This window comes from Myxine glutinosa, chromosome 11 (assembly GCF_964187855.1).
Source record: "Myxine glutinosa chromosome 11, kmMyxGlut1.1, whole genome shotgun sequence".
Lineage (NCBI taxonomy): Eukaryota > Metazoa > Chordata > Myxini > Myxiniformes > Myxinidae > Myxine > Myxine glutinosa.
Genome location: NC_136271.1, coordinates 36,190,387 through 36,218,092, shown reverse-complemented (window position 1 = coordinate 36,218,092; position 27,706 = coordinate 36,190,387). Strand labels below are relative to the sequence as shown.

Sequence of the window (27,706 nt, the reverse complement as noted above, 5' to 3'; positions counted from 1 at the left end):
TTAAAGGACCCTTGCATTTAATTATCGTTGAGCAATAGGTTTGCCCTTCACCTTCTCCCCCACCTGTTAGTGAATGGAGTGGAACACTTGCTGCCTTTCCTCTACAAGAATGTACATCGGTGAAAATGTAATGTATTTGCACATGACATTCTAAAGTTATGACAACATAGAAATAAACACAGTGATAATATATCTACACATTTATCTCGCATTATTAGCTGACAAAGGAACTACTAAATATTTTGCTTTGGTGGACAGGAACAAGGTTATCGTGTTTACAAAGACACAGAAGGTGTAGTTTCATCAAAGATGAAAAGCAAGTTGTGCGAGCTTGTGAAGTTAATCGGTAAGACAGTTTTGGAAAATACATTTGTCACTGCTACATACACGTCTGTTCTTGACTAAAATAAAAATAATAATAATAATAATATTTACAAGAACAATAGGCTTCCAGTGGGAAAGCCATTGGAAGCCGAATAATAATATTAATTGAAAACTAAACCTGCAATGAATTTGTTGTTGCTCAGCTGAAGGTTTACAAAGCACGTTGTTCATAAGGGTACAGGTTTGGATACGCTGGAACTCCATATGCCGTGTCCCGTCTGACCACACCGTGGTGACCTTGTGCAGGGAAAGCTCCTGAGTAAGGTAGCAGCGGATCCTGGAATACCAGCTCGGAGTACAATTGAGCAGTTGGAGGCGAAAAGTATTCAGGCTGACAGCGACGAACCCCCATCACTGCAGAGCTTGGGTTGCTGTGTCCCCCATTAGCACAAGTCGCTTCATCTCTCTTCCCAATATTAGGTCGATGTGCGTGGTATGACACTTTGGTGGTCGTTGTGATCACAGTCTCCAAAGCTTGGGCATTACGTGCACTGCTTGCGCTACCGTCCAAGAAGTGCGCGCGGCCGTACGAGTTGTCCATTTGGCTTGCAGACAATTGTTGAATATTTTCATCGTAATGGGCGTGACCTGAAAAACCATGTTGGTAACCTGTATAACCAGAGGCATCCACCGTGGGGTCGTGGTTGGTGGGGCAATGGGTGAATGAACCCTTCCACTCCTTGCCCTTGTTCAGCTCAAACGGAGGTGCAGAGAAGCTGCCATAAGGCCCCACAGTGACCCCTTTTTCCTGAGAGATGTCTGTGTCCCTTATTGCAGTTGGGAAAGTTGGTGCGGAGAACAAGGGTACGGGGTACAGGTCGCTATGGGTTAATGATGGAGGTCCAGGAAGTGGTCCACCAAGAACTCCATCCCACTCCTCTTTGATGCGCTCCGAGTACATTTTGTTATAAACGGGACAAGATCCTGCTCCGTAATCCATGGAAAATGGCATAGGGTTGAAGATCATCCCACTTCCATGCCTGCTCTCCTGTACATTCATCTGCAAAGATACATTATCATATTAATAACAGCAATCACACTAACTTTTACTGAACTTTATGCATTTTATGATTTTCAAAAACAATGACAGAAATGAAGTGTTATGGGAGGGGAAGGACAGACAGAAAATGTGAGAATATATTCAGTTTCAGAATTGCATAGAGTTGCAGAGAGAAATAGAGATGAGGTTTGAGATATCGAGGTGTGGGAGGATTCAGAGTTGGTTTGTACAACGGAATGAAGGTGAGGTGGGCATGAAAGGATATGGAGGCACCACCCACCACAGAGTTGTCCAAGCGTCGCTTTTTCCCCTCCAAGCCTGCAGATCCTGTACTCTGACGTTTGATTGAGTTGCGACGAATTTCCGCCTCGGCCTTGCTCTCTGGGCGAGGGTGGTCATGTGTCCCCTTTGCCTGCCAAGGTTTACATTGGGGGAATATTTTTTTTCTTCAAAATGTATCCTTGTATTGACAAAAAAATTTTTATCGACTTTGTGTCCTCTAACCTTCATTTAAGAAAATGTAATTTGAAAAAAGGAAGAGAAGCATGGATGACATGAGAAGGTTAGGGATTGTGGCAGGAGTGGGGAGAGAAGGAAAATAATATTGGGAGTGGCATGTATATATCATTTAGTGAAGGGCACACAAGGTCAAAGATTTTGCCTCAACCCCTAAGATGAAAAGTTTAAATTCAAAAATGCACTTTTTACAGTTGAAATCATTGCAGAGACACAAGTAGTGGGACATAAATGAGGTGCTGGACACTTCATACACACAAGCTGCAGGACATAATATGAGGTGCAAGACACATGAAAGGTGTGGGAGGGACATACACAGTGTGGGACATGATGTGAAGCACATAAAGAATGCATGCCTGGAAGAAGATCGCTCGGCCATCTTGACGCCAGAAATTGGTGACTGGATACCCGCTGTGACCACGGCACGGGAGGATCTGGAGAGTGGAGCCGCAATTTGGGCAAGATTTCTCTTGGGGGGGGGGGGGGGGGAGGAGGGTAATGAGGATTATGACACACACACACTCAGATTGGAGTTAGCAGTCACGTGCTCTAAGACATTTGTATTTGTCATGAGTCTTAATAAGAGGAATGTGATCAACTGATCATCAATTTAGAAATGTGTTTCAAGCACTATGTTTATACACAAAATATAATTCATTTTACAAGATAAAACAAGAAAGAGCAATCAGAGATTGCAAACCCTCACCAGGACGTATTTTCAGTGGTTTTTAAGGCTTTTGTGTTGAAACAAATATGGCGGCCGAACCACGTGGCCGATGACATCATAATTATTTTTTTTCTAAAATAATTTATTCCTAGATTATGCTCTGAAATTTCATCTTGATCGGATGAAGTTTTGTACTTGTCAAATTATGACGTCATAATGGAGGCACCTATTAAATCATCATTAACATATTTTATTCCCCATGAAGAGTTATTTACAATGAGCCATGTCTCAATTTTTTCTATTCAGTGCTTTCGGAGATATGGAGGTGCAAAGTTTTTCGTTTTTTCCAAGATGGCGGCCGAACCACGTGACTGATGACTTCATCATTAACATATTTTATTCGCCATGGAGAGTTCTTTACAATGAGCCATGTCTCAATTTTTTCTGTTCAGCACTTTTGGAGATATAGTGGTGCAAAGTTTTTCGGTTTTCCCAAGATGGCGGCCGAACCACGTGACTGATGACGTCATCATTAACATATTTTATTCCTCATGGAGAGTTCTTTACAATGAGCCATGTCTCAATTTTTTCTGTTCAGGACTTTGAGATATGGAGGTGCAAAAATTTTCGGTTTTTCCAAGATGGCGGCCGAACCACGTGACTGATGACGTCATCATTAGCATATTTTATTCCGCATGGAGAGTTCTTTACAATGAGCCATGTCTCAATTTTTTCTGTTCAGGACTTTCGGAGATATGGAGGTGCAAAAATTTTCGTTTTTTCCAAGATGGCGGCCGAACCACGTGACCGATGACGTCATCATTAACACATTTTATTCCCCATGGAGAGTTCTTTACAATGAGCCATGTCTCAATTTTTTCTGTTCAGCACTTTGAGATATCGAGGTGCAAAATTTTTCGGTTTTTCCAAGATGGCGGCCGAACCACGTGACCGATGACGTCATCATTTGGGCACAGTATATTAGAGGGCAAGACAAATACGTGTGCAAAGTTTGGTGATTCTACGTGCAACGGTGTAGACGTAGTGCTGCAAACAGACAAACAGACAAACAGACAAACAGACAAATGAAAAATCGGTCAGAGACCGAGGACTTGCCGGAATTTACTTTTTTATCGGCCATTTAGGACAAATATGGCGGCTGAACCACCTGACCGATGACATCATCATTAACATATTTTATTCCCCACGGAGAGTTCTTTACAATGAGCCATGTCTCAATTTTTTCTGTTCAGCACTTTTGGAGATAGAGGTGCAACGTTTTTCGGATTTTCCAAGATGGCGGCCGAACCACGTGACCGATGACGACATCATTAACATATTTTATTCCCCCTGGAGAGTTCTTTCCAATGAGCCATGTCTCAATTTTTTCTGTTCAGCACTTTTGGAGATAGAGGTGCAACGTTTTTCGGATTTTCCAAGATGGCGGCCGAACCACGTGACCGATGACGTCATCATTAACTTATTTTATTCCCCCTGGAGAGTTCTTTCCAATGAGCCATGTCTCAATTTTTTCTATTCAGCACTTTCGGAGATATGGAGGTGAATTTTTTTCCCGTTTTTCCAAGATGGCGGCCGCACCACGTGACCGATGACGTCATCATTAACATATTTTATTCCACATGGAGAGTTCTTGACAATGAGCCATGTCTCAATTTTTTCTATTCAGCACTTTCGGAGATATGGAGGTGCTAGGTTTTTCGGTTTTTCCAAGATGGCGGCCGACCACGCGACTGATGACGTCATCATTAACATATTTTATTCCCCATGGAGAGTTCTTTACAATGAGCCATGTCTCAATTTTTTCTGTTCAGCACTTTTGGAGATATAGTGGTGCAAAGTTTTGCCGTTTTTCCAAGATGGCGGCCGACCACGTGACATATGACGTCATCATTAACATATTTTATTCCCCATGGAGAGTTCTTTACAATGAGCCATGTCTCAATTTTTTCTGTTCAGCACTTTTGGAGATATAGTGGCACAACGTTTTGCCGTTTTTCCAAGATGGCGACCGAACCACGTGACTGATGACGTCATCATTTACATATTTTATTCCACATGGAGAGTTCTTGACAATGAGCCATGTCTCAATTTTTTCTATTCAGCACTTTCGGAGATATGGAGGTGCTAGGTTTTTCGGTTTTTCCAAGATGGCGGCCGACCACGCGACTGATGACGTCATCATTAACATATTTTATTCCCCATGGAGAGTTCTTTACAATGAGCCATGTCTCAATTTTTTCTGTTCAGCACTTTTGGAGATATAGTGGTGCAAAGTTTTGCCGTTTTTCCAAGATGGCGGCCGACCACGTGACATATGACGTCATCATTAACATATTTTATTCCCCATGGAGAGTTCTTTACAATGAGCCATGTCTCAATTTTTTCTGTTCAGCACTTTTGGAGATATAGTGGCACAACGTTTTGCCGTTTTTCCAAGATGGCGACCGAACCACGTGACTGATGACGTCATCATTTACATATTTTATTCCCCATGGAGAGTTCTTTACAATGAGCCATGTCTCAATTTTTTCTGTTCAGTACTTTCGGAGATATAGAGGTGCAAGGTTTTTCAGTTTTTCCAAGATGGCGGCCGAACCACGTCACCGATGACGTCATCAATTGGGCACAGTCTATTCCAGGGCAAGACCAATATGTGTGCAAAGTTTGGCAATTCGCCGTGCAACGGTGTAGACGCAGTGCTGCAAACAGACAGACAGACAGACAGACAGACAGACAGACAAACAGACAGACAAACGAACAGATCAACATACTTGCCGGAAAAATTTTTCCGGCAAGTAATGAAAAATCGGTCAGAGACCGAGGACTTGCCGGAATTTACTTTTTTATCGGCCATTTAGGACAAATATGGCGGCTGAACCACCTGACCGATGACATCATCATTAACATATTTTATTCCCCACGGAGAGTTCTTTACAATGAGCCATGTCTCAATTTTTTCTGTTCAGCACTTTTGGAGATAGAGGTGCAACGTTTTTCGGATTTTCCAAGATGGCGGCCGAACCACGTGACCGATGACGACATCATTAACATATTTTATTCCCCCTGGAGAGTTCTTTCCAATGAGCCATGTCTCAATTTTTTCTGTTCAGCACTTTTGGAGATAGAGGTGCAACGTTTTTCGGATTTTCCAAGATGGCGGCCGAACCACGTGACCGATGACGTCATCATTAACTTATTTTATTCCCCCTGGAGAGTTCTTTCCAATGAGCCATGTCTCAATTTTTTCTATTCAGCACTTTCGGAGATATGGAGGTGAATTTTTTTCCCGTTTTTCCAAGATGGCGGCCGCACCACGTGACCGATGACGTCATCATTAACATATTTTATTCCACATGGAGAGTTCTTGACAATGAGCCATGTCTCAATTTTTTCTATTCAGCACTTTCGGAGATATGGAGGTGCTAGGTTTTTCGGTTTTTCCAAGATGGCGGCCGACCACGCGACTGATGACGTCATCATTAACATATTTTATTCCCCATGGAGAGTTCTTTACAATGAGCCATGTCTCAATTTTTTCTGTTCAGCACTTTTGGAGATATAGTGGTGCAAAGTTTTGCCGTTTTTCCAAGATGGCGGCCGACCACGTGACATATGACGTCATCATTAACATATTTTATTCCCCATGGAGAGTTCTTTACAATGAGCCATGTCTCAATTTTTTCTGTTCAGCACTTTTGGAGATATAGTGGCGCAACGTTTTGCCGTTTTTCCAAGATGGCGACCGAACCACGTGACTGATGACGTCATCATTTACATATTTTATTCCCCATGGAGAGTTCTTTACAATGAGCCATGTCTCAATTTTTTCTGTTCAGTACTTTCGGAGATATAGAGGTGCAAGGTTTTTCAGTTTTTCCAAGATGGCGGCCGAACCACGTCACCGATGACGTCATCAATTGGGCACAGTCTATTCCAGGGCAAGACCAATATGTGTGCAAAGTTTGGCGATTCGCCGTGCAACGGTGTAGACGCAGTGCTGCAAACAGACAGACAGACAGACAGACAGACAGACAGACAAACAGACAGACAAACGAACAGATCAACATACTTGCCGGAAAAATTTTTCCGGCAAGTAACGAACAGATCAACATACTTGCCGGAATCTTTTCCGGCAAGTAATGAAAAATCGGTCAGAGACCGAGGACCTGCCAGAATATACTTTTTTTATTGGCCATTTTGGACAAATATGGCGGCCGAACCACGTGACCGATGACGTCATCATTTTGTTTTCTAAACTAATTTAATTACTAGATTATGCTCAAGAAATTTCATCTTGATCGGATGAAGTTTTCTACTTGTCGAATTATGACGTCATAATGGAGGCACCTATGACATCATCATATGGAGAGTTCTTTACAATGAGCCATGTCTCAATTTTTTCTGTTCAGCACTTTCGGAGATATAGAGGCGCAAAGTTTTTCCAAGATGGCGGCCGAACCACGCGACCGATGACGTCATCATTTGGGCACAGTATATTAGAGAGCAAGACAAATACGTGTGCAAAGTTTGGCGATTCTACGTGCAACGGTGTAGACGTAGTGCTGCAAAAAGACAAACGAATAGATCAACATACTTGCCGGAATCTTTTCCGGCAAGTAACAAACCAACCGATCAACATACTTGCCGGAATCTTTTCCGGTAAGTAACAAACCAACCGATCAACATACTTGCCGGAATCTTTTCCGGCAAGTAACAAACCAACCAACCAACATACTTGCCGGAATCTTTTCCGGCAAGTAACAAATGAAAAATCACTCATAGAGCGACACTTGACAAAACAGAACAAAGTAGAATGGCACTCAGTAGAGCATCCTTTTGACCTCAAAAATAATTTGTGGTAGAATTCAGTGACCTGATATGCAAATCGTCTTCAAAGTTTAAGTTAACCAGATGAAAATTGACAATTTTAGAAATTTGGCCTATGTTGACCTTTTGGCCTATGTTGACCTCAAAAATAGTTGGTGGTTGAATTCAGTTAGCAGATATGTAAATCCTTTTCAAATTTCAAGTCAATCGGATGAAAATTGAGGATTTTAGAAATTTGAAAATACTGGTTGACCTTTGGCCTATGTTGACCTTTTGGCCGAAGCTGATCTCAAAAGTAGTTGGTGGTTGAATTCAGTTAGCCGATTATATAAATCCTATTCAAATTTCAAGTCAATCGGATTAAAATTGAGGATTTTAGAAATTCGAAAAAAGTGGTGGACCTTTGGCCTATGTTGACCTTTTGACCTTTGACCTCAAAAAAATATAGGATTTTGTCGGACCACGAACTCTACCATTTGGTGAAGTTTCGTGAAGATCGGTTTAAAATTGTGACCTGTAGGCAAGTATAAGTGAGCGGACGGACAAACACACAAACACACACACACACAAACACACACACACACACACACACACACATACACACACAAATACACAAACACACAGGACTGATCAACATACTTGCAATTTTTTTTTTTTTTTGCCAAGTAAAAGTTTTTGCCAAAAAGTTTTTGCCAAACTCAAATGCAATACCCTCTCTTCAGGCGAGGGTAACTAGTTTACGTGAAGGCTAGGGTTGGTCCACGTCGATGGGCAGGTAGGAAGGACAATAGATTGAATAGACAGAACATTGATCGATGCGTGTGCTAAGCACCATGGGAAGCAAGGAAAAAAAAACTAACGTTTTGGTTGTTAACATAACGTTTGGTTATCCAAAATGTCAGTTTATCCTGTCAGATATTGCTAACTCCCATGGCAGTTAGCAATATCAATGTTCTGTTGACTCCATATAATGAATTACAACTGCATTTAACCACTATTCTCACAGTAAATTAATTAATCATTACTAACCGTTTCCTCTTGCAGGACAATCAGGGCTGTGATCTTCGCTTCGTCAGGTTATCATTTCATGACAACAGGAGTTAAATAAGTTATTGGCGATAACGAAAAGTTTGTAATCATTGATCATGATTGTTCCAGATCCTTGGATGAAAACAATTAGTTTGTTTTGTGTTTAAAGTATATAATGACTTATAACAAGTGAATCCTCTTGGATTGCGCTGAGGTTCGGGCATGGAATTTCGAGCCTCGATCATGGTTCGAGCCTCGATCTTGTATACAAAAATAATAATAATAATAAGAACCTTGGGCCGAATCTCGCGCTTCACCAGTGCGCGTGCGCGAATTTACGTCACGTCGGCAGCGAGAAGGGGTTCCCCAACACGAACCAATCAGGAACTGCCACGTCACACTTATATGATCTCAGAATTCCTGTGACAGGAATTCGCGTTACACTGGCTGGAAGTCATTCGCTAGAGGCGCTTCCTCAGCGCTAATAAAGCATAATTTATGGAAGGCATAAAACTGTATATTATGATCACTTGAAGAAGAAAAAGCAGAAAAGTTGTACATTCATTCATTCATTCATTATACCTATCTGATGAAACACTTTCACTTGAGCTCGTTTTTCCTTGCCTATTTAACTTCCCGTATGTGGGAAGTTTGACTCATGTGTACGTTCAGTGTTCAGTGAGTCTTTGTCTAAAGTGAATATAAAATATTAAATTGATTTTTAATTATATTGTAATAATAAAATGTACATGATTTTTTAATTTTAATGAAATATTAAAATGTACATGATTTTTTTATTTTAATGAAATATTAAAATGTACATGATTTTTAATTATATTGTAAAATTAAAATGTACATGATTTTTAATTATATTGTAATATTAAAATGTACATGATTTTTTATTATATTGTAATATTAAAATGTACATGATTTTTAATTATATTGTAATATTAAAATGTACATGATATTTTTATTATATTGTAATATTAAAATGTACATGATTTTTAATTATATTGTAAAATTAAAATGTGCATGATTTTTAATTATATTGTAAAATTAAAATGTACATGATTTTTTAATTATATTGTAATATTAAAATGTACATGATTTTTTATTATATTGTAATATTAAAATGTACATGATTTTTTATTATATTGTAATATTAAAATGTACATGATTTTTAATTATATTGTAATATTAAAATGTACATGATTTTTTATTATATTGTAATATTAAAATGTACATGATTTTTAATTATATTGTAATATTAAAATGTACATTATTTTTAATTATATTGTAATATTAAAATGTACACGATTTTCAATTATATTGTAAAATTAAAATGTCCATGATTTTTTATTATATTGTAATATTAAAATATACATGATTTTTTTATTATATTGTAATATTAAAATGGACATGATTTTTAATTATATTATAATATTAAAATGTACATGATTTTTTATTATATTGTAATATTAAAATGGACATGATTTTTTATTATATTGTAATATTAAAATGTACATGATTTTTTATTATGTTGTAATATTAAAATGTACATGATTTTTTATTATATTGTAATATTAAAATGTACATGATTTTTCATTATATTGTCGTATTAAAAAGTACATGATTTTTTATTATATTGTAACATTAAAATGTACATGATTTTTAATTATATTGTAATATTAAAATGTACATGATTTTTAATTATATTGTAATATTAAAATGTACATGATTTTTTATTTTAATGGAATATTAAAATGTTGATGATTTTTAATTATATTGAAATATAAAAATGTACATGATTTTTTATTTAAATGAAATATTAAAATGTACATGATTTTTAATTATATTGTAATATTAAAATGTACATGATTTTTAATTTTAATGGAATATTAAAATGTTGATGATTTTTTATTATATTGAAATATTAAAATGTACATGATTTTTTAAATTTAAATGAAATATTAAATGTACATGATTTTAATTATATTGTAATATTAAAATGTACATGATTTTTTATTTTAATGAAATATTAAAATGTACATGATTTTTTATTTTAATGGAATATTAAAATGTTGATGATTTTTAATTATATTGAAATATTAAAATGTACATGATTTTTTATTTTAATGAAATATTTAAATGAAGATGAATTTTAATGATATTGTAATATTAAAATGTAGATGATTTTTATTTTCATGAAATATTAAAATGTCGATGATTTTTAATTATATTGTAATATTAAAATGTACATGATTTTTTATTATATTGTAATATTAAAATGTACATGATTTTTCATTATATTGTCGTATTAAAATGTACAAGATTTTTTATTATATTGTAACATTAAAATGTACATGATTTTTAATTATATTGTAATATTAAAATGTACATGATTTTTAATTATATTGTAATATTAAAATGTACATGATTTTTTATTTTAATGGAATATTAAAATGTTGATGATTTTTAATTATATTGAAATATTAAAATGTACATGATTTTTTATTTAAATGAAATATTAAAATGTACATGATTTTTAATTATATTGTAATATTAAAATGTACATGATTTTTAATTTTAATGGAATATTAAAATGTTGATGATTTTTAATTATATTGAAATATTAAAATGTACATGATTTTTAAAATTTAAATGAAATATTAAATGTACATGATTTTAATTATATTGTAATATTAAAATGTACATGATTTTTTATTTTAATGAAATATTAAAATGTACATGATTTTTTATTTTAATGGAATATTAAAATGATGATTTTTAATTATATTGAAATATTAAAATGTACATGATTTTTTATTTTAATGAAATATTTAGATGAAGATGAATTTTAATTATATTGTAATATTAAAATGTAGATGATTTTTATTTTCATGAAATATTAAAATGTCGATGATTTTTAATTATATTGTAATATTAAAATGTACATGATTTTTTATTATATTGTAATATTAAAATGTACATGATTTTTTTTTTTATATTGTAATATTAAAATGTACATGATTTTTAATTATATTGTAATATTAAAATGTACATGATTTTTTTTATTATAGTGTAATATTAAAATGTACATGATTTTTAATTATATTGTAATATTAAAATGTACATGATTTTTTTTATTATAGTGTAATATTAAAATGTACATGATTTTTCATTATATTGTCGTATTAAAATGTACATGATTTTTTATTATATTGTAATATTAAAATGTACATGATTTTTAATTATATTGTAATCTTAAAATGCACATGATTTTTATTATATTGTAATATTAAAATGTACATGATTTTTTAATTTTAATGAAATATTAAAATGTACATGATTTTTTAATTTTAATGAAATATTAAAATGTACATGATTTTTAATTTTAATGGAATATTAAAATGTTGATGATTTTTAATTATATTGAAATATTAAAATGTACATGATTTTTTTTATTTAAATGAAATATTAAATGTACAGGATTTTAATTATATTGTAATATTAAAATGTACATGATTTATTTTAATGAAATATTAAAATGTTGATGATTTTTTATTATATTGAGATATTAAAATGTACATGATTTTTTATTTAAATGAAATATTAAAATGTACATGATTTTTAATTATATTGTAATATTAAAATGTACATGATTTTTAATTTTAATGGAATATTAAAATGTCGATGATTTTGAATTATATTGAAATATTAAAATGTACATGATTTTTTTTATTTAAATGAAATATTAAATGTACATGATTTTAATTATATTGTAATATTAAAATGTACATGATTTTTTATTTTAATGAAATATTAAAATGTACATGATTTTTAATTATATTGAAATATTAAAATGTACATGATTTTTTATTTAAATGAAATATTAGATGTACATGATTTTTACTTATATTGTAAAATTAAAATATACATGATTTTTTATTTTAATGAAATATTTAAATGTAGATGAATTTTAATTATATTGTAATATTAAAATGTAGATGATTTTTATTTTAATTAAATATTAAAATGTCGATGATTTTTAATTATATTGTAATATTTAAATGGACATGATTTTTTATTTTAATGAAGTATTAAAATGTACGTGATTTTTTTTTTAAATGAAATGTTTCAGCACTTCGTATATTTAAGAATTATGAATCCATATGTATTGTAAAATATTGAAAACATACAGTATAATATTAACATATAAAACATACTGAATCCGTTGGAAGAGAACATTGTTGTTGTGCAATGTCAATAATAAATAATATTTTTCTTTAATTCTCCCATTTCATTCTCATGCATGGGCATTCTCTTGTCTGCTCATGTGTGCGTTCAGTGTTTGACTGTTCCTGTTTGTGTTCAGTGTTTGACTGTTCGTGTTTGTGTTCAGTGTGTGACTGTTCATGTTTGTATTCAGTTCAGTGTTTGACTCATGTGTACATTCAGTGTTTAATTGTTCGCATCTGTTTAAGTTTAATTAATCAAAGCTGTTTAATTTAGTGTTTAGCTGTTTGTGTGTGCTTTGAATTGGAGTGTTCATGTGTGCCTTCAGTGTTTAACTGTTCGTGTGTGCATTTAGTGTTGAACTGTTCGTGTGTGCATTTAGTGTTGAACTGGTCGTGTGTGCATTTAGTGTTTAACTGTTTGTGTGTGCATTTAGTGTTTAACTGTTTGTGTGTGCATTTAGTGTTTAACTGTTCATATGTGTGTTTAGTGTTTAACTGTTCATATGTGTGTTTAGTGTTGAATTGTTCATGTGTGCATTTAGTATTTAACTGTTCATGTGTGCATTTAATGTTTTAACTGTTCGTGTGTGCATTTAGTGTTAAACTGTTTGTGTGTGCATTTAGTGTTTAACTGTTCGTATGTGCATTTAGTGTTTAATTGTTCATGTGTGCATTTAGTGTTGAACTGTCCGTGTGCACATTTGGTGTTTAACTGTTCGTGTGTGCATTTAGTGTTTAACTGTTCGTGTGTGCATTTAGTGTTTAACTGTTCATGTGTGCATTTAGTGTTGAACTGTTTGTGTGTGCATTTAGTGTTTAACTGTTCGTATGTGTATTTAGTGTTTAACTGTTCATGTGTGCATTTAGTGTTGAACTGTTTGTGTGTGCATTTAGTGTTTAACTGTTTGTGTGTGCATTTAGTGTTTAACTGTTCGTATGTGTATTTACTATTTACTGTTTAACTGTTCATGTGTGCATTTAGTGTTTAACTGTTCGTGTGTGCATTTAGTGTTTAACTGTTCGTATGTGTATTTACTATTTAGTGTTTAACTGTTCGTGTGTGCATTTAGTGTTTAACTGTTCGTGTGTGCGTTTAGTGTTTAACTGTTCGTATGTGTGTTTAGTGTTTAACTGTTCGTATGTTCGTTTAGTGTTTAACTGTTTGTGTGTGCATTTAGTGTTTAACTGTTCGTATGTGTGTTTAGTGTTTAACTGTTTCTGTGTGCATTCAGTGTTTAACTGTTCGTATGTTCGTTTAGTGTTTAACTGTTTGTGTGTGCATTTAGTGTTTAACTGTTCGTATGTGTCTTTAGTGTTTTACTGTTTGTGTGTGCATTTAGTGTTTAACTGTTCGTATGTGTGTTTAGTGTTTCACTGTTTGTGTGTGCATTTAGTGTTTAACTGTTCGTATGTGTGTTTAGTGTTTTACTGTTTGTGTGTGCATTTAGTGTTTAACTGTTCGTATGTGTGTTTAGTGTTTAACTGTTTGTGTGTGCATTTAGTGTTTAATTGTTCGTATGTGTGTTTAGTGTTTAACTCTTTGTGTGTGCATTTAGTGTTTAACTGTTCGTATGTTCGTTTAGTGTTTAACTGTTTGTGTGTGCATTTAGTGTTTAACTGTTTGTGTGTGCATTTAGTGTTTAACTGTTTGTGTGTGCATTGTATTCGAGTGTTCATGTTGTGCGTTTAGTGTTTAACTGTTTGTGTGTGCATTTAGTGTTTAACTGTTCGTATATGTCTTTAGTGTTTAACTGTTTGTGTGTGCATTTAGTGTTTAACTGTTCGTATGTTCGTTTCGTGTTTAACTGTTTGTGTGTGCATTTAGTGTTTAACTGTTCGTATGTTCGTTTAGTGTTTAACTGTTCGTATGTGCATTTAGTGTTTAACTGTTTGTGTGTGCATTGTATTCGAGTGTTCATGTTGTGCGTTTAGTGTTTAACTGTTTGCGTGTGCGTTCAGTGTTTATCTGTTTCCATATCAGTCGAAACCACATCACCCTCAATTGCTTCTTCTTTCACTCGCCTAAGCTGCTTTTCAGAGCCGAAGATCCGTTCACATGAAACATGTGAATAACCAAAGTGCATGAATTTGTTTATTGTGTAGAAGCTCCTGCTCTGAGAAAAACCACACTGTCAGATAACAAGCGGTGTAAGCTGGTGAGAAAAGATACACAAGAAGAGCACATTACTTTATCCCTGCACTTCAGGCACAAATTCGAATTTGACCAGGGTGCCGGCGATAATTCGCCTACTCTTTGTGAAAGACACATTCAGGTCCACCACGACCAATGCTGGCATATGTGTCCTTCAGCTTAACGTCCTTCTGACAGATGGCGCTCAAATTGATGCCTCAAAAAAAGGCCTGCGGAATACCAGTGCCAGTTCATAGCTGGGTCAACGTTCAAACCCAGGCTAGACTGCTCAGAGGTGTGTGCAAACATTTCAACTGTCCATACATAAAAGAGTAATAATAATTTTGTATTATTGTTACTCATTTTATTTTTACTGCCATTTATAATATATAAACGAGAACGACACTCGGTGGAGCGCACACCTCCGCCAGGCTGCCCAGTTTATGCTTTGTATCCACTGATAGGCCGGATCTGGATTCGGACCTGAACCAAAATCGAATCGGCTTATTCTTGTCACCTAAACAACTCATTCACCAAGCTTTGTCATACCTCGTCCATAACTTTTTGAACTGTTATATATATATCGCTTTTCACCCGATCACTCAATGGCGAAGAATCACTTACAAAACGAGAACGGCACTCAGTAGAGAGCATACATACCTCCACCTGGTTGGCCATATCACTCAATGGTGAAAAATCACTTTAAAATTCTACTAGCCGGATCCGGATCCTCACCAAAATCGAATCGGTTCTTCCTTGTCACACACCCAACTGTCCAACAAGTTTCGTCCAAATCCATCCATAACTTTTTGAGATATCTTGCCATGTATCGTTTTTGGCCCAATCTCCCAATGGTGAAGAATAACTTTTAAAATTAAATAATTATCATATCCGAATCCATATTCAGATCTTCACCAAAATCGAATCATCCTTGTCAGACACTTAATCTGTCCACCAAGTTTCGTCCGAATCCATCCATAACTTTTTGAGATATCAGGCTATGTATCGTTTTTGGCCCGATCTCCCAAAGGTGAAGAATCACCTAAAAAATTCTAGTAGTCGGATCCGAATCCGGATCTTCACCAAAATCTAATAATTTCGTCCTTGTCACATACGATACATCTCTGCCCAATTTCATCCGAATCCGTCCACAACTTTTTGAGATATTTTGTTCACAAACGGACAGACAGACAAACAGGGGTGAAAACATAACCTCCATCCACCTTTGGTGGCGGAGGTAACAAGATGTTGACATCAAAAAACGAGGTGAACGAAATAAACACGTTTCATCGCTGTGAAACGCGGTATTAGATGGTATTACATGGCACAGGGCAGCATTAAATGCGGTAACTGGAACCTATGTACTGTACTTTGCAATTACTGCGTGTAATAAACATGATATGCTGCATTACTTGCATATATACAACGAGCTTGTTTGTGCACACGCTATCAGTCTGACACAGTAGAATAGAATAACAATGATCGTTCAATTTAAATGTGAAAATGCTTTTAAAGAGTTTCGTTAATTTTTTCGTTATTTCGTTGTTTACTTGAACTTTTGTTAATCAAATACTGCAAAATATACTTTTATTCGTAAAAGGTAGCACAAGGTAACAAGGTACCTTTTACTAATATGAATCCTGAGCTGCAAATCTTCTGACAAAAATTAAATTCCTCGTATGTACAATATGTATGTATATATGCATACATATTGTACATACCAAGAAATTAAAAACACCTCACCACCACAAAATTAAAAACACCTCACCACCACAAAATTAAAAACACCTCACAGGTGTTTTATTCGACTCGTTTATTTTATTTATTTTATTATTTATTTATATATTACAAATTGTTCGTGTGTGCATTTAGTGTTTAACTGTTCATGTGTGCATTTAGTGTTTAACTGTTCGTGTGTGCATTTAGTATTTAACTGTTCATGTGTGCATTTAGTGTTTAACTGTTCATGTGTGCATTTAGTGTTTAACTGTTCATGTGTGCATTTAGTGTTTAACTGTTCGTGTGTGCATTTATTGTTGAACTGTTCGTGTGTGCATTTAGTGTTTAACTGTTCATGTGTGCATTTAGTGTTTAACTGTTCGTGTGTGCATTTATTGTTGAACTGTTTGTGTGTGCATTTAGTGTTTAACTGTTCGTGTGTGCATTTAGTATTTAACTGTTCATGTGTGCATTTAGTGTTTAACTGTTCATGTGTGCATTTAGTGTTTAACTGTTCGTGTGTGCATTTAGTATTTAACTGTTCATGTGTGCATTTAGTGTTTAACTGTTCATGTGTGCATTTAGTGTTTAACTGTTCGTGTGTGCATTTAGTGTTGAACTGTTCGTGTGTGCATTTATTGTTGAACTGTTCGTGTGTGCCTTTAGTATTTAACTGTTCGTGTGTGCATTTATTATTTAACTGTTCGTGTGTACATTTAGTATTTAACTGTTCGTGTGTGCATTTAGTATTTAACTGTTCGTGTGTGCATTTAGTATTTAACTGTTCATGTGTGCATTTAGTGTTTAACTGTTCGTGTGTGCATTTAGTATTTAACTGTTCATGTGTGCATTTAGTGTTTAACTGTTTGTGTGTGCATTTTGTATTTAACTGTTCATGTGTGCATTTAGTGTTTAACTGTTCGTGTGTGCATTTTGTATTTAACTGTTCATGTGTGCATTTAGTGTTTAACTGTTTGTGTGTGCATTTAGTGTTTAACTGTTCGTGTGTGCATTTAGTGTTGAACTGTTCATATGTGTATTTAGTGTTTAACTGTTCATGTGTGCATTTAGTGTTTAACTGTTCGTGTGTGCATTTAGTATTCAACTGTTCATGTGTGCATTTAGTATTTAACTGTTCGTGTGTGCATTTAGTATTTAACTGTTCGTGTGTGCATTTAGTATTTAACTGTTCGTGTGTGCATTTAGTATTTAACTGTTCATGTGTGCATTTAGTGTTTAACTGTTCGTGTGTGCATTTAGTATTTAACTGTTTGTGTGTGCATTTTGTATTTAACTGTTCATGTGTGCATTTAGTGTTTAACTGTTCGTGTGTGCATTTTGTATTTAACTGTTCATGTGTGCATTTAGTGTTTAACTGTTCGTGTGTGCATTTTGTATTTAACTGTTCATGTGTGCATTTAGTGTTTAACTGTTTGTGTGTGCATTTAGTGTTTAACTGTTCGTGTGTGCATTTAGTGTTGAACTGTTCATATGTGTATTTAGTGTTTAACTGTTCGTGTGTGCATTTTGTATTTAACTGTTCATGTGTGCATTTAGTGTTTAACTGTTTGTGTGTGCATTTAGTGTTGAACTGTTCATATGTGTGTTTAGTGTTTAACTGTTCGTATGTGCATTTAGTGTTTAACTGTTATTATTTATTTATATTCCACTCGTTTATTTGTTTATTTTATTCCACTTTTATTCCACTGTTTTATTCTATATATATACTGAAACGCAAAAGAAACTTACCACCTTTGAAACCTTTAAATATCAACAATAACACTGCGTGTAGTAAATGTGTGAACTTATTTGTGGACAACAGTGTCCTCACTGTCAGACAAAACGGTCACGGATGGTCACTTGAACCTTCAATGGTCACTTCATAGCACAGCTGTTGAACAGCCGTTTTGACTGTCAGTGATTAGCCAAGGGGTACGGGATGATTTTAATGAGCTGCATGTGATGTCTTGATATTTGCTTTAAAAAGGCCAGTGCAAAATGGGCATTTCAATCAACATGCCACGATTGTCAAGGGATCAACGGCAGCATGCCCTGGGCATGCTGCAAGGCGGACTGAGCTACCGTGAGGTTTGTTCTACAGTACAGAACAGCACAGGGTGCAATGTCAGTCCCCTTTCAATAGCATGTGTGGCCACCATTGTTTTGGATACAGGCAGTGCATCGTCGGCGTATACTGCCTACCAGTCTTTGGATGGATTGCTGCTGGATTCTGTCCCACTCAGTCCTCAATGTCTGAAGCAGCTCTGCCCATGTCCTGGCCCTGCCAACTACGCGTCTCCCAAGCTCATCCCACAGGTGCTCTATGGGATTCAGGTCAGGGGAGAGCGCAGGCCACTGCATGGTGTTGATGTTCTCGCCTTGGAGAAATGCAGTGGAAAAGCGAGCAGCATGGGGACGAGCGTTGTCATGCTGAAAGGTTCTCAGTTCTGGGTGGTCTAGCAGGAATGGCAGCAGATGAGGTCGCAGGATGTTATCCACATACCGCTGGGCGTTAAGATTCCCATCCACAACCACCAGTGGCGTCCTGTACCGGCCTGATATGGCGGCCCACACCATCACACTTGGGCCACCCCACCTGTTGGCTTGACGCACGCAACAATCGGCATATCGCTCGCCAGTTCTTCTCCAGACACGCTCACCCCCATCAGGACTGTCCACACAGAACCTTGACTCATCGCTGAAAGCGACCTCGTTCCACTGCGCCAAGGTCCACCGCTGATGCTGCTGGCACAATCTCTGTCGGTTGCGGGGATGGGCAGCCGTCATCACGGGTCCTCTGTATGGTCTTCTGGCAGTCAGACCATAGTCATGCAGTCGTCTTCGTGCAGTATCATTGGAGATCCGTGGGTTTGCATGCCCCGGAGTTTCTGCCGCAGTGCGGGATGCTGGACGGAATTGATCCCGCAGGTGACTTCGGACCATCTGCCTGTCCTGCCTTGCAGTGGTGACTCTTGGCCTCCCTGATCGAGGTCTGTCATCTGCAGAGTTGTGGAGGGTGTCTCTGTCCACCAGGGCCGATATCGTCTGGTGTGAACAGCCAAGGCGACGTGCCACCTCACGGTAGCTCAGTCCGCCTTGCAGCATGCGCAGGGCACGCTGCCGTTGATCCCTTGACAATCGTGGCATGTTGATTGAAATGCCCATTTTGCACTGGCCTTTTTAAAGCCAATATCAAGACATCACGTGCAGCTCATTAAAACCATCCCATACCCCTTGGCTAATCACTGACAGTCAAAACGGCTGTTCAACAGCTGTGCTATGAAGTGACCATTGAAGGTTCAAGTGACCATCCGTGACCGTTTTGTCTGACAGTGAGGACACCATTGTCCACAAATAAGTTCACACATTTACTACACGCAGTGTTATTGTTGATATTTAAAGGTTTCAAAGGTGGTAAGTTTCTTTTGTGTTTCAGTATATATTCCACTCGACGGTTCCACAGAACGTTCCAATACAAAACAACAACAACAACAACAACATGCATTTTAAGGCCATTTTCCCTGCTAGAGCGGGGGTTAGCCTTGCGGTCCCCATGACAATCTTCTCCATTTTGCCCTATTTTCTGCATCTCTCCTTGTTAACCCCCTTGCCCGCATTTCTTCTTCCACCATCTTTAGCCAAGTCTTTCTCGGTCTTCCCCGTCCTCTACTTCCTTCTACATTCATTTCCATCACTCTTCTCAACCAGTCACTTTCATCCTAAAACGTTCCAATACACAGAAGTGAAAAAATATAAAAAAACAGGTGCATGTCCATTCCGACGAAAGATTAAATATCCTCGTAAAAGATTTGTCTTTATTAAATTCAGTTAAAATTATTTCAAAGTGCTGTTGAGATAAAGTACAGTTTCGATAAGGTCATCGATTGAGGTTTATGTCAGGCCACAGATTGCTGATTACCGCTCAACTTGCAGTAATATTCAATATTTTGTGTCGATAATTTCCTTGAGTTGCAGAACACCGATAACTATCAATGAAGGTCCACTGTAATCGATACGTATAAATAAATGCTCACCACAGTGAAAGACGATCCTGGAATATGCGCAAACGAAAGGGGAACATGTTTTTCAAAAGCCCATAATAAGATGAGGCAAGACGAGAAAAACAAAGTGGTGCAAAAGATGAAGAAGATTGCGCTGGTTCGTACAAGTCACATTGTAACTGTGTCCCATTCACACATGTCACACGTGATAAATGCAGTAAATACATGCAGAATACTCAAGCTACGTGCAGAACACGTGTAAAATTCACAAAAGATTGTACATGTAAAGTGCATCGGCAATGGTACACACGTGTAAAATTCACAAAAGATTGTACATGTAAAGTGCAGAGGCAGTGGTACACACATGTGAAAATCACAAAAGTTAAATTTACAAAGGTGGTGTGTGAAAATGCACAAATATAACTGGAGTTTGTAAAAAGTGCAAAAAAAATAAAATTAGTGTGCAGTGATGCACACATGCCATCATAGACATAATGACATAACGGACACAAAACTGATATATTTTAACTTCCAGTAAGTTTGCAGTCACTACGAAGGGATTAGTGTTATGATTATATTTACTATAATATTAACGTTAGGTTATCATTATTTCGAAAAGGATATTACTATCAAAACACGGAGGCTAATTCCCTGCTTCCTCGGTCCTCTGCCATAAAGCCCAGATCGGTGGAGTGTTGCAGTGATGGTTGTCCTTCTGGAAGTTTCTCCCATCTCCACACAGGATCTCTGGAGCTCAGCCAGAGTGACCATCAGGTTCTAGGTCACCTCTATTACCAAGGCCCTTCTCCCCAGATTGCTCAGTTTGGCCGGGCGGCCAGCTCTAGGCCTTAACACTTCGACCAGTGTTAAGCTGTGCTTGAAGCTGTTGTCCTCTGAGCTGCCTATCACGCAAGCTGTTGACTCTCAGAAACTTGTCTTCTGATGCTGTTGTGGCTTTGGGTCTGCCAGACCTCTTCCTGTCAGAGTTTCCTCCAGTTTCCAAGTGCCTTTTGATGGCGTAGGAAACTGTACTCACTGACACCTTGGCTTTCTTTGCAATTTATCTTAAGGAAAGACCTACACTTTTAAGGGTTATAATGGTCTGTCTGTCTTCCTTTGTTAATTGCCTTTTTCTCGCCATTATGATAGCAATATACTACTTCCTGCAGTGCAATATTGTCTAAATAATGCTTCAGAGGGTGTAATAACAGTCTGTTCCAATACTGCTTTTATACAGACAAGCGGTTTGTAATCAAGTAATCAGCAGAGGTTCGGACACCTGTAGGAATTGTTTGCATCAACTTTCAATGCTTAATTTACTTACATTGCTGCAGAACAGCTAGCTGTAAGTTGTTAACCCATTACTTGTTTCCTGAAGAAGGCCTTTTTTACAATATAACTGTGCAATTTACATTATTTTCCCGTTTTTGCAAACCTAAACTTTTTTGTTAACCTCGAGCAGTTTACTGCTTACCTTTGTACCTAACTTACGGCTAACCCCCGCTCTAGCAGGGAAAATGGCCTTAAAATGCATGTTGTTGTTGTTGTTTTGTACCATTTCAGGTTATTCACTGGACTTGAATTGCTTAAATTTCAATAAAAACTGGAAAAACTGAGGTGTTCTAAAACTTTTGACCGGTAGTGTGTATATATATATATATATATATATATATATATATATATATATATATATATATATATATATATATATGAATGTGTGTACATACAGTGCCTTCAGAAAGTATTCACACCCCTTGACTTTTTTCACATTTTGTTGTGTTACAGCCTAAATTTAAAATGGATTAAAGTGAGATTTTTCATCACTCATCTACACATAATGCCCCATAATGTCAAAGTGGATTTTGTATAGAATTTTTTACAAATAATTTTAAAATGAAATACAGAAATATCTCATTACCCTGCGCTCGCGAAGCGAAGAGCAGGGTTAGGCATTCTGTTGCGTACGTGCGTACCTGCATTTTTGAAATTCATTTTCTCAGCAACCGTTGGTCCGATTGATACAAATGTTTACCATATGAGTGCCTCCGCCTGCATAATTTTTTTTATTCATAATTATGATGTCATAGGTCATGTGGTATGGATGCCATCTTAGAAAAACTTCGCACCTCTATATCTCTGAAACCGCTCCATGGAAATAATTGAAACATGGCTCATTGTCAAGTACTCCCAATGGGGAATAAGTGTTGTTAACGACGACCTCATTGGTGGCTTAATTATGACGACAGGGACAACGCTTAGTCTGATCAGTTTGAAATTTATTGATAGTGATCTAAGCAACAATTGAAGACCATAGAATTATAACCAGGCTAAGTCACATTTTATTTTATTTTTCCCCGTTTTTCACGTTTTCCACGTTTTTCAAAATATTTTTCACGTTTTTCTCGAAATGACTAAAATGTGACTTAGCCTGTTTATAATTCTATGGTCTTCAATTATATTAGAGAATATTAATTTATGATGTAATCGCTCACAATGTCTGGCAGCCATATTATATCAAAGAAAAAAAACCCCTCCAAACACAGAAGAGTTGGCTTGCACCAAGTTGACTGCGCAGGGTAAGTATTCTATGAATACCATCTAGTTTACATAAGTATTCAAACCCCCTGAGTCAATCCTTTATAGAAGTGCCTTTGGCAGCAATTACAGCTTGGAGTCTTCTTGGGTATGTCTGTATCAGCTTTGCACATTTGGATTTGGGGAGTTTCTCCCATTCTTCCTTGCAGATTTGCTCAAGCTCTGTCAAGTTGGATGGGGAGCGTCGGTGAACAGCAATCTTCAAGTCTTTCCACAGATTCTCAATGGGATTCAGGTATGGGTTTTGGCTGGGCCACTCAAGGACTTTTGCGTTCTTGTTCTGAAGCCATTCGAGTGTTGTTTTGGCTGTGTGCTTGGGGTCATGGTCCTCTTGGAACGTACGTTTTTGCTGTGATCAAAGGTCTTTTGCACTCTGAAGCAGGTTCTCCTCAAGGATTTGCCTGTATTTGGCTCCATTCATTGTTCCCTCTATCCTTCCAAGTCCTGCAGTCCCTGCAGTTGAAAAGCATCCCCATAGCATGATGCTGCCAACACCATGCTTCATTGTAGGGATGGTGTTAGATGAGTGATGAGCTGTGCTCAGTTTCTGCCAGACGTAGCACTTTGCATTCTGGCCAAAAAGTTCAATTTTTGCCTCAACAGATGACAGAATCTTTTCCTTCATGCTCTCAGAGTCTTTCATGTGCCTTTTGCAAACCCAGGAATGCTGTCATGTGCCTTTTTCTCAGGAGTGGCTTCTGTCTGGCCACTCTCCCATAAAGCCTAGATTTGTGAAGTGCTGCAGAGATTGTTGTCCTGCCGGCAGGTTCTCCCATCTAAGCCAATAAACTCTGTAGTTCTGTGAGAGTGGTCATTTGGGTCTTGGTCACCTCCCTGGCCAAGGTCCTTCTTGCCCAGTTGCTTAGTTTTGTCGGACGGCCAGCTCTAGGAAGAGTCTGGGTAGTTCCGTATTCTTTCCATTTCCTAATGATGGAGTTCACTGTGCTTTTGGAATTTTCAACATTCTAGAAATTGTTTTATACCCTTCCCCATATCTATGCCTCTTCACAATTATATCTCAAAGTTCTATGAACAGTTCCTTGGACTTTGTGGTAGAGTCTCTGCTCTGAGATGCACTGTCAACTGTGGGGTTTATATAGAACGGTGTTTTTCTTTCTAAGTCATGTCCAATCATTTGAAATGGCCACAGGTGGACTCCATTCAAGTTGTAGAGACATTTCAAGGATCATCAAAGGAAATTGGATGCACCTGAACTCAATTTGGAGTGTCATAGCAAAGGGGTTGACAACCCACGGAAACGGCCCAATAAGCTGTTTATACACATTACCACGCTGTTTGTTCAAGGAGGAAAAACCCCTTGGAGAGACGGGATAGTATTAGTATTAATATTTTTTTGTAATAACATTAATATTATGCTATTATATTTGGTGTTGTTACCCTGTGCTCCCGAAGCGAAAAGCGGGGTTAAGCATTCAGTTACGTACGAATGTGTGCCGTGTGCCGTACGTGTCTGCATTTTAAAAATTCGTTTTCTCAGCAACCGTTGGTCCGATTGACATGAAATTTTCACCATAGGAGGGCCTCGTCCTGTAGAATATTTTAATGATTACGACGTCATAGGTCACGTGGTACAGGCGCCATCTTGGAAAAACTTCGCACCTCTATATCTCTGAAACCACTCCATAAAAAAAATTGAGACCTGGCTCATTGTCAAGTACTCCCCATGGGGAATAAGATATGTTCATGATGATTTCATCGGTGCCTTCGTTATGACGTCATAATTCGACAAGTACAACACTTATCCGATCATTATTAAATTTTTTTCAGCAACTGTTGGTCTGATGGACACGAAATTTTCACCATAGGAGCGCCTCCTCCTTTCAAATATTTTAATGATAATCATGACGTCATAGGTCATGTGGTACAGGCGCCATCTTGGAAAAACCAAAAAATGTTGCACCTCTATATCTCCAAAACCGCTGCATGGAAAAAATTGAAACATGGCTCATTGTAAAGAACTCCATATGGGGAATAGGTGTTGTTAACGATGACGTCATTGGTGCCATAATTATGACGTCATAATTCGACAGGGACAACGCTTAGTCTGATCAGTTTTAAATTTATTGAGTGATCTATGCAACAATTCTATTGGAGAATATAAATTGATGTCATCGCTCACGTGGTCTGACCGCCATATTGGATCAAAGAAAAACAATGTTAAAAAAACAGGAGAGTTGGCTCGCAATAAGTTGACTGCGCAGGGTAAGTATTCCATGAATACCATCTAGTTGTTACGTTTGTTATTAGAAGTGGCCTTGGAAAAATGCCACAATATAGCTATCTTAACACGGATATGCACCTCAACACGCAACCCCCTTTGCGGGGAAAACTCCCTTGAGGTGGGGGAGAAGTTAATCGCTACAACCTTCATCGTATGACCCTTCGTCTCCATGTGAAGTCTGGTTGAGATTGAATAAGTAACAACGGAATGTATCTCGGTCAAAAATCGTCAGAGATAGACAGACAGACATACACCAAATTGCATATTTTAGGATGATGATATTGAAGATATTTATCCATATTCTTTCATTTATTATTGTTTTTGTTCCATTTTTTGTTTTTGGTTCGCAGCACTTTTCAGGTTTGTTCAATTTGAAACTCGTTTTCTCTGCAACCGCTTAACCGATTGACACAAAACTTTTAACATAGGAGCACTTAACCATGGATAAATTTTTAATGATAACTATGACATGACTGATTCATTGCAGATCACCAACAGAAAGTTTTGGATTGATCTGATAAAAGCGTTCATGACACATCCAATTGTGACATCATAGTTAGGGCACCAATTAAATCATTGCTAGCAAATGTTCCCCATACACAGTTCTTGACCTGTGCCAGATTTATATATTCTTACAGGATAGCCGACCTTGACCTGTTTAGCCCAGGTTCCAATGTTGACCTGTCACGCTGATGTTTCACACGCATGGTGATACATCAATGTATGCGGTGTCCATCAGATAGACATGAAACCGGGCATCCCATCTGCTAGGATTAGTTTGTCGACATTGAAAATATGCCATGGCGTCTTCGCAATGAGTAGGCGAGTTACCTATTTCTGCCTCATTCTGTCGAACATCAGGCCAGGCCAGCCATTTCATGAAAGAGTTGGGCCAAAAATGGTGCCGGCCAACCCGACAAAAAGGTGGCAATAAATGGGACAGTTAAAGTATCTGTGGATATTATACATACGTTGTATGCCACAACGTTGTATGTATGTATTATACATACGTTGTATGTATGTATCCTTCATGATGTCTCTGATTCCTTGGTATCTCTCCCAGGTTACTCCCTCCTCCGGTATGATAGACCTGAGCCTCGTCCTGGAGGTGGGGTTGCTATGTACATATTTGCATGCTAGAAAGCACAAACTACTTTTCGGGTGTCTGAGAAATATGTAAGGTATTCAAACGAACGAGATTTATCCAACAATACGACAATATAGTGAACGACACTAGTCCAATAAGTAAGGAATATGTAAGGAATATAGCGATTACATATAGGAATATGTCAGGAATATGTAAGGAACATGTAAGGAATATAGCGATATGTAAGGAATACAGTCAAATATGTAAGGAATATAGAGAATGACAATGGTCGAACACAGAAATAATATACATGAAAAATAATTTCTTGCAAAACCTACATATTGTCCTTATAATTTAAAAAAACAAAACAATTAGTTTGTCATGGACTATCTTGTAGCGTATGTCGTTCGACAACTTTGAAGTGTGTGCCTCGTGTCAGGTAAATGCACCCATGAAGCGTCCAGGTACATGAAACATTTGAACATGCAATATTCGAAATGCAAAGCGTATTTGCAGGAAATGGTTCACAATTTTTTTTGTAAGTGGTCGTGAGGGTCGTGGTGTGGAGGGTAAGGTTCTCACTCTGCTGCTTTTGCCTCGCTTTCTCGCAGATTGCAGGGCGCAGGTACAAGTGCCGTCCATCCGGGAGCATGCAGCCCTTGCTGCACACCGCGACCCCAAGGCACGATTTCTTGAGGATGAAGCAGTTGTGGTTGTTGGTGTTGCGCATGGCCCACCCGCTCTGGTGTTTCAGCGCGTTCTTGTCGTTCATGTTGTAGACCGTGCGCGCATAGCCGTTCGGCCACTCTTTGAATGCCTCAAACGGGACGTTCTGCGCAACAACAGGATTTATGGTCACCACCCGCGGACAGTACCTGCGACCACGTGTGTGTCACAAACTACAAATGGATAGGGATACGTTAAAGATCCACCCGAACTGACCTGTGGAAGCTTGATGTCGTTAATGTCCCACTGTACTTGGGAGGACGTAGAGGTGACGGTCTCGGAAACCTTGTGCTGTGCCATTCCGTGACAACCTGTCCCTGTGCAGGCATCATGGGCATATACAATTTAGATGGACATTAAAAAAAACATGATATTTGAGATGGGGAAAAAGCATGTACACACACATGCAATTATAATATTTACATCAAGATCGTGATGGAATAATGATGCCGTCAATAGAGTACATGGAGGAATAACATACTCACACGAGTGTTTCCTCGTAGCCCTGGGCTAGTTATCAGAA

At 37.1% G+C, this 27,706-nt stretch overlaps 1 protein-coding gene across 2 annotated transcripts; it reads right to left on the bottom strand.

Annotated features, from left to right (window-relative positions):
• LOC137436212 (chorion-specific transcription factor GCMb-like) lies at window positions 1-27,706 on the bottom strand. Of its 2 annotated transcripts, none has more exons than XM_068129942.2 (6): window positions 27,669-27,706; window positions 27,400-27,500; window positions 27,040-27,289; window positions 2,257-2,369; window positions 1,665-1,796; window positions 1-1,384 (listed from the first exon to the last, which is right to left on the bottom strand). In XM_068129942.2, exons 2-6 carry the CDS (start codon window positions 27,481-27,483, stop codon window positions 536-538), a joined length of 1,428 nt encoding a protein of 475 aa, XP_067986043.1. In that variant the 5' UTR covers window positions 27,484-27,500; window positions 27,669-27,706; the 3' UTR covers window positions 1-535. The 2 variants fall into 2 exon arrangements, with proteins under 2 accessions (XP_067986043.1, XP_067986044.1); XM_068129943.2 differs by lacking the exon at window positions 27,669-27,706 and adding an exon at window positions 27,607-27,654.